At 33.7% G+C, this 9,176-nt stretch overlaps 1 protein-coding gene across 1 annotated transcript; it reads left to right on the top strand.

The window, feature by feature from the left end:
* The first annotated feature begins 1,325 nt into the window (after positions 1-1,325).
* On the top strand, positions 1,326-6,978 carry LOC120337914 (glutathione reductase, mitochondrial-like). The gene is made up of 8 exons (XM_039405821.2): positions 1,326-2,102; positions 3,051-3,190; positions 3,654-3,783; positions 3,906-4,002; positions 4,346-4,505; positions 5,027-5,162; positions 5,632-5,748; positions 6,110-6,978. The coding sequence occupies exons 1-8, from the start codon at positions 1,590-1,592 to the stop codon at positions 6,236-6,238; spliced, it is 1,422 nt and encodes a 473-aa protein (XP_039261755.2). The 5' UTR covers positions 1,326-1,589; the 3' UTR covers positions 6,239-6,978.
* The last annotated feature ends 2,198 nt before the right edge of the window (positions 6,979-9,176 follow it).

Genomic DNA, 9,176 nt, shown 5'->3' with positions numbered 1-9,176 from the left:
AAATGTGTATTTCTCAAGTTTTTGTTGTTGTTAAATTTAAATACCCATTGGAACATTAACACGAAGATTAAATCTGAGTGCTGGAAATCTGGCGACTAATATTCTTCAAATTTTTTCTAATTGAGCTTAACACATTAAATAATAATATTTCCTGATCAATAACAAAAATATTTCTATTAATCTGACTTATCCATTGAAAACCTAACTCTCGCAAGGTGATTGCTAGCAAGGTAAAAATTTGATTACAACACCGATTTTTATTTGTCAAAAATTTTAACATTCAGACAGGGACATTTGCCTGAAGGGATAATTGGTCCTGCACGTGCCTAGTACAGCAATAAAAAGATATCAACATGCGATACCAAACAAGAAGATTATTTTTGGATTTGCCAAGTGCGGATAATTGTTCATTCAATTAAGTAACTATTTCGGTGTTTAGTTGTCATTTTTTTTTAAATCGTTATCAATATTTTAAGAATGATAATAAAAATCCATAAATTTGACTGTAAAATTCCGTCGATTAGGCTACACATCCTCGACAGACGGATAAAATTTTCAATTCATCTATATTGTTGAGACTGTGATAACTTTTATTTTTCGAAAATTTAATATATATCCTATATATTATATCTATATATTTGAGCGCAGTCCCAGTTTGGCGTTACTATAAATTTTCAGTGGCGATAATTTCGGCGTCTGATTTTCAACTAGAAATTTTTATAAACATTTGAAAAGCAAATCCATTTGAAACAAGGCTTGCTGACGGCCCTGAATATGCCCATCACACAAAAATCAAAATCGATATCAAAATTTTGGAAATATGTTTCAAGTTTTAATATTTGAAATATTATATATATATATATTACGGATTCATGATACAAAAATCGTGAAAACTCGCATTTTCAATAATAAATTGTATTTCGGACACATATTTGTTTCGGATGTTTGATAATACTAACACTTTATTACACATTATATATGTCTCTGCTCTCAAAAACTTTATAACGAATTTGGCCGATAGCAAAAAAAATAGTCTTATGCCTACAATTGCATCATAACGAATGCATATGTACAATGACATTTAATGTCATTGATATGTATATATAATATATGATGTATAAAACATTGTAATTGATGGAAACGCTATATTCATGTGCTAGCAAGTTTAAGAGCAAGTGTTCACGGATTTATCTTCAATGAATTTTTCCCTAATCGTTTCGTTGTCTTTCCAAGTGCTCTAAGTGTTTACTTTTTCTTAGTTTTTATTCAACTATGACAGTCAATAAACTACGTGTTCCCGTATTCAATATCCTCAGATATTTATGATCATATACTCGCAATTGTGAGAACTATTCTGAACAGGTACATATTCACATCCATCATATATTTACTGAATATGCTTAAATAGCGCATATTATTGTGTGTTTTAAGCGCGTTATGGTAAAATATTTAGATCTATTCGTTGAGGGAACGTTTAAAATCGATGCATTGTGCAGAAATGCCTTGTCATCGTTATGAATAGATTTTGCAGATTGATGGAACTGTTTGTGAGGTGAATCGTGTCGAAGTAGACGTCCTTATTCCATTCAATGTTTCGCGGTTTGATATCAGTTAGAAAGATGTCTGGTGTAACAAAATTTGACTATTTGGTGTTGGGAGCCGGTTCTGGGGGTGTTGCAAGTGCTAGAAGGGCTACAGAGTTTGGAATTAAGGCCGGTATCATCGAACATGGAAGGCTTGGGGGAACATGCGTTAACGTTGGTTGTGTGCCGAAGAAGATTATGTTTAGCGCAGCGTCAATAGCTGAAGCTCTTCATGATGCTAAAGACTATGGATTTGAGATCAATGGCACTACTAAATTTACATGGAAAGTGATTAAAGACAAAAGGGATGCTTATATTCAACGATTAAATGGCATTTATGGCAATTTATTATCAAATGCAAAAGTCGAAACTATTTTGGGCCATGGAGTTTTTACTGGAGAAAAAGATCCATATCCAATCATTTCTGTAGCAGGCAAAAAATATACAGCACCTCATATTTTGATTGCAACTGGGGGATATCCAATTATTCCCAGCGAAAAAGAGATTCCTGGTGCACAGGTAAGTTCTGAAGTTACGTCTGTATGTACCGGTACTATTTTGAAAATCAGCTTGTATCCGCTTTGGTTTCGAGAACAAAAAGGATCATAAATAAAGGAAAGGATTTACTTATATTATATATGCCGAAGTATTTATTTTGGATGGAGGAAGAAGTGAAATTACTTGCTCAGTTAATATATATCAATATATGCCTAACACAGTAACACCATATCCAGTTGTATTTATTGCCATGAAATGAAACATTTCTGCTAATTAATCACATATGCGGTGTAAATTAATTGAATTCGTTCTATGTAATTATCTGTGAAATCCCTGTCTGAATGTGGCAACCCTTTGGAATCTCTTTAAATTTTGAAACCTCACTCCACATGCACAAATAAAAATGATTTACTCTAGCATTCCCCTCCGTAATTTTATTTTTGAATATAATTTCAAACTCTGGAATGTTCAACCTTAATATTTAATCATCTTAAACAGGATAGCGTGAAGGAGGAGTTGACTTTGATGACCCTCTGGTTGTAACACTCTCTCATGTTTATACCAAACTAATTTATTACTTGTTATTATTTTTATTATTATGATGACTGTTATTTTATTTGGGTTGACGAAAAATAAATCTCCCTCTCTATTGTTGCATTATGGTCTCATACCTTGTCTGCGAATCAGTATCGATTTTGTAAAAGTAATCGAGACTTTTATTGTTCAACATTGTGATATTTTTATGTTTGAGTTTGTATATTTTGTTGTTTAATAACTGCATTATTGTATTAGTTTGCCCTGTTTTGAGTTCTTTGAAGCTTTGCAAGCTCAGGTGAATCTGTTATATATTTTTGTGTTTTCGAAGTCTTCGTTGCGCTTTTGTCTTTCAAATAAAATGAAAATGTTGTCAGTCATTTTCATTGCAATTATCAAATGAAATTAATTATATTAGAAATGCTTGATTTTTAGCATGGTATTACAAGCGATGGATTTTTTGAACTTGAAGATCTTCCAAAGAAAGCGATTGTTGTGGGTGCAGGATATATTGCTGTGGAAATGGCAGGAATATTTAATGCTCTGGGCTGTGAAACACAGCTAATCATTCGAAGGTATAGGATAGGATTTACATACTTATTTATCCTGGGGGAGAGGAAAGGGGTTAGGACGGCTTAATCATATTGCGAAACAAGGCCTCTCGTTCGGTTAACAGTCCATGTCGAGTATGGGATTAATTAGCTAATTATACCATTTCCAGATTCATGAGTTTGTGTATCTTTCAGAAATTGCATAGAGGATGTTCATTATATACTTCTATGCTGCATTTGACTGCAATGCCCTATCCTTAACTAGAGAGTACCTTTGGATTAAAATTGTTTTTCCAGTTGTACAAAAGTAAACCAGAACCTATATTCATTAATATTGAAGTCATTTGGTTATTAGCACCCTCACCATCGATTGTGAAAACATGATCTTGTCAGATACAATTGAACTATATAAGATGATTTAAATTTAATATATAAATATAATAGAATTTTAAAATGAAGTAAATGTAACATTTTCTTGTTATTCCAGGCACCAAGCACTTCGCAACTTTGACTCAACGATTAGTGAAAATGTCACCAAAGAAATGGAAGCCGCTGGTGTAACAATTAGAAAGTTCTCTCATGTAAAGAGTGTAGAAAAGATTGATGGGAAAATGAAGGTAATGAAGAAAAATTTTGCTTTGAGAAAAGATGTAGGCTAGTATTTTAAATCACATTCTTCTGTTATTTGGTTTCTTGTGGTGAAGCGTATTCAAAACTCAATTATACATATATCATACAGGTTACAATCAAATGTGATGATCCTTCTGGTGAAGGTATGGAAGAAGATGTTGAATGTCTGCTCTGGGCAATAGGAAGAAAACCTCAAACTGATATTGGTAAGAAAATTTGTTTAGAATTGGCTCAAAACTTTTGTAAATTTATTTGCAATTAAATTGAATATACAATTTGCAGCAGTCATTTGTAAGTGTGGCGTCAGGGCGATTTTGTGTTTGACTCACAGGATAGACATATCACATTAAAATCTCAGGCCCACCCTGAATTGGATAGGCAATACCGAACCGGAATAATTCCGATCCTTGCGAAAATAGCAGCTACTTACACATTGTTGGACATCACTGGATAATTGTACTGGGCCTTGTTCGCAGAGACAGTCGAAAAAGCAGCATATAAAAAATTTGTCTCTTCTTACAAAATAAAGATCACTGATGATTTTTACAGGTCTTGATAAGATCGGTGTTAAACTGGATGCAAGAAAAAACATTGCAGTTGATGAATTTCAAAATACCTCTTTTCCTGGAGTATATTCTGTTGGTGATGTACAAGGAAAAGCTCTTCTTACACCTGTTGCAATTGCTGCTGGTAGAAAATTAGCACACAGGTAAATTATAATAGCTATTTTATATTTATGTAAATTGAGATGAATTGAAGTTATCTTGGTACATTTAACAATAGACCAAGTGAGAAATTGCCAATCATAACTTTAAAATTCAGATTTAAAATTGATCCTTATTTGCGGTAAATGATTTGTTCATGTGCATCATCGCGTACTAGTACATCATGAATACTCCGATAAATTCAGTATAATGTGGAAGAAGCTCAAAACTCTGTCCTATTAATAGAATGAGTTTTCATGCATGTATGTTTTGAGATATGCATTTACATTATATTCAATCCTATTAAGAGTATAAGATGGATAAAATTAGTAACTCAGATCAAACATCTTTTTTGGATCTCTGCAACAACATGACCCTACTTTGCTTCCAACAGAGTTTAGCTATTTTCAAACTTTTTGTCCCCCCATAGTGCAGTTGAACTTCTTTTAAATATAAATGTAGTTTGAGTAAAAAATGACATGATCTCTTCAATTTCATAAATGTATCCATTTCTTAATATTTTTAGACTTTTTGATGGTAAGACAGACTGGAAATTAAGCTATGAAAACATTCCGACTGTCGTGTTTAGTCATCCTCCTATTGGCACAGTTGGCATGACAGAGGAAGAAGCAAAGAAAACCCATGGTGAAGCGAATATCAAGGTATACCATATATATAAAGCACTAATTTTACATGACAAGAATCTTCACCAAAGTACTTTCTTTGAACATGTTCCTGCTTAGTAATCAATGGTTAGTAATTATCTTCATAAAACCTAGAATATACCATTATTTTATTCCAATTATAATGTTATGGAAAGGAATTGGCAATGAATGATTCTTCAATTTTTCCACAAATATTGGATTTTGAACTTCCACGCAAATCAGTTAGTGACTCGAATATGAGTGTTTTCCCTCTATCAGGCAAACTGGTATCCGAGCCATAAATTACTTATATTTTCTCAAAGTCATACTATTAGGGCAGATTTCAAGTAGCAAAATGAAAACTGGCTAGTCACTGAGGTGCTTAATGCTGTTGGCTGGTAAAAATCCTACTTATTACTGAAACATTTTACTGATTCAGTCTTTTCGATGTGGATTTTCTTTTATTCGGTTTTCTCTACATTTTCAGATCTACGAAACAAACTTTTTGCCAATGTATCACCAGATGACGAAAAGAAAAACAAAATGTTTAATGAAATTAATTTGTTTGCTTCCTGATGAAAAAGTAATTGGTTTGCATATGCAAGTGAGTAGCAGCCTTTGGGGAGTTGTAGGATGTCTTAATTGTGTGACAAATGTTTTTCGATTATAGACTGTTGAAATTCTATCTTCATGAACCAACCTTGCCATGTTTAGTGGTTACTCCCGTAGTGTGTGTACCAGGTTAGGGCATAATTTAATTCCAATTTTCCCTTTTTTAGTTCTATTACGACTAAGAGTTCGGGACTGTCTGTGTTAGCCAAGTAAATATACCCCCTGCCCATAGGTTTCAGTCCCTTCACACAACTCGATGTAAAGTAGGCTAACAAAATTAGTTACCTCCATATTGGTACACATACTTCTGTAGCGCCGTTTAGTGTTCTTTCATATAAAATTTTGTTTTACAGGGTCAGGGTTGTGATGAAATGCTCCAAGGTTTTGGTGTTGCAATAAAAATGGGAGCAACCAAGACAGATTTCGATAGTTGTGTTGCCATACATCCAACATCATCAGAAGAACTTGTGACCATGCGATGACTAGATGAATGCAGTGCAAGAAATATCTCACCTACTTCTAAAATGTAACGTGCACTTTAGGATCGAAGCGGTTTCTACACAGCATATGATCAATTTTTAGCGCAATGAACGAAAAAATATTTTGCGTACAAAATCAAAATACTATTATCATGTAGCACCTTTGTCATATTCAGCCAAAGTTATCTATTGTCGAATTTTTCTTATTTGCCTAAAACTTGTGTTCTGGAATGATATCCAATCTGAAATTATTTTTTTACATACGACGGATTCAATCAGCAATCTCTGTGGGGTATTTTTACAGGAAATACCATACTAATAAATATCTACAGTAGTTGGTTAGAATGGAATCTGACATCCATATCGCATTCTCAATGTTTGAAAAGAATTTCGAAATTTCAACTGAACAATGCTTGCATTTAGATTTACTATGCCACTTTCAGGTTGTATTGACTAAATTAATTGAACTTATATGGCATAAATTCTTGGATTTTGCAAGTTCGTATGAATTGCTATGTTTTTCAACGAATTGGTGACAAGATGATGTCAGATATGTTATGAGAAATATGTGTGTACTTATTATAGATCATAATTATATTGTTCATTCCGATTATCATATTGTTATTTTATTCCTAAGAACATATACTTATGTAAGTAGTGTTCTAGTGACTTAATATCCGAGCCACCATATAATTTAGGATAGATTCCTAATTCCTTTTTAAATACATTGTTGTAATCAGAAACTAGTCTCGTTATCTAATTGCATTCACATGCTTTTGCTAGTGGAAGTGCTGTCTTGTTGGGTCCCCTTGAAAACACTGTTGTGCATTTCTCTGTGAGTCGATGAGTGTACTGGCATGGCAGTATGAAGTGCAGGTACCGGTAACATGGGATGATTCTTGCATTGATGTTCTAGATCAGGGTGGTCCAAGGTTGGGGCCACGGACTTATTTTTGCATCGGTCGCGGGCCACTATAGTGCCAGGTATATTTAAACAGTGCAATACGGACAAACACTTTTATCGTGCAAACAGATTAGTCAGAATTTGTCATTTATCAAGCTAAAACAACCAAAAAGCTTACTAAAACCGCAAAAGTCTTTCTATATCTACATTTAGATAAAAATTTAAACTCTTCATGACGGAAAAGTGCTTCCGCAAATGTAAGTGCTTTCGAAATTGCTAATTGCTCACGAGGATCTAGAATGCCGTTTTAAATCATATTCTTTTGTCACCGACACAACTTGCCGACATATCAAGCAAGCATTGTGGTATTTTTTCCTCTCACATCCACTAAAAAACCGGTTTGAATTCGCCAGATTTCTTCTCAAACTCATGTTTACAAAATAACTAACAAATAGCTGCAGCATGACTACTCTAAAATACTGCCGCACTCTGTGGTCTTAAAATGAGTGGTATAATGAGTTTTGATAATATTGACTGCCACTTATGATTATTTTCAAGATGTCTCTGTTAGAAAAATTCCAAGATCCACGATAAAGTCTCAAATTTATTTTGGTACAATAAACAAATTGATTGAACATACTTTACATTTACTATTTTATATATCATCATAGTCAGGCCGCAGCCAGGAGTAGCAAAGGGGGTTCAAAAATATTTATTTGTCGTCTCCAAATTTCCACGAAACGACTTCTGAAACAGTCGCCGTGATTACACCATTCTAAAGGGCCGACTTTTTTTTTATCGGGTAATGATTTTCCAGTTGTATAGTCCATGATTTTCCGCCATATATAGGCTTACCATATATCTGAAACAAAAAACCGGGACGGTGCGATTTGGCAAACATTCAGTCTATTACCAATCTTAATAATATTAAAACTTCTACCATGCCATTGAGGGTAAATAATACAGCTGTTAATCTCTACTGGTCTTTAAATTAGGAAAACACAAAAAATTAGTTTGTATTATTTATTTAGACCAAAAGTATTTGTCCGCAGAAAGAACGCTTCTTAAAAATACTTGGTTCGATTTGATTTTGTCATAAAACTGATAACATGGCAGATTCCCATTAATTTTGCAGGAGACGAGTGCTTTAATATTTTCTTCTAGCATTCCGCCCCTGCTTTCAGACCAAAAAAATTTAACAATTGAGAAAAGCCGTTCATCAGATGCCGATGTTTCAGGCAAACAAAATACAAATTCAATAAGTTTCTGCAAATTCAAAATACTAATATTTTTGCTTGAAAAATTCTTGAACATTTCTATCCACTTATCCAAATTGCATTTGATCTATGCTCGGATAATATTTCGTTATCCATCGCTTGCGATGGAATAAACACACTTTCCATTTTTTCTTGCTTCACCTCAGGCAAAATATTTGCAACATCTACAGCATTAGTATTATCTTTTTCCAAAATGAGAACAATTTTGAAGTAGATGAGCTGGCCAAGGACAAATTTCGCTGGATCGTCGAAACATTTTTGTATAAGAGTCGGGCATCCTTCTTGAGAATTGAAATAACTTTTCAAGCCTTCAATTTCCGTAATCTTCTGCAGAGCAGGTAATAATGAGAGAAACCGAGTGTTGCCATGCTGCAATAGCCGTTGATATTCAATATCAACAAAGTCGCAGAATGATTTCAGTTCTGTTACTCGGACAGTGTAAATGTAAAAAATATTTATAAATTTCTATGGCAAAACTTTCTACACAAACAGGCAAAGTATCTACGGCATGTTGAATGCAGTTATGAACTACATGAGCCGCACATCCTATACCGGTTATATTTCTTTTTGGGCTTTTTTTTAGTTTGAAATAAACAATATTTGTACCGCGTCTTTTTACGCCTCCAAATTAGGTGTTGCAGTTATCCGCACAGAATCCAACAACTCTTCCTTTTAAATGTTTTTGATCGAGAACAGAGAGCAAGTATTCAGTAAAAGTTTCGGCGGTTTCCCCGGGTAGAGATTTGAATTCTAATAGTTT

The sequence above is a fragment of the Styela clava genome, chromosome 10 (assembly GCF_964204865.1).
Source record: "Styela clava chromosome 10, kaStyClav1.hap1.2, whole genome shotgun sequence".
Lineage (NCBI taxonomy): Eukaryota > Metazoa > Chordata > Ascidiacea > Stolidobranchia > Styelidae > Styela > Styela clava.
This window is presented reverse-complemented; position numbering and strand designations above follow the sequence as displayed.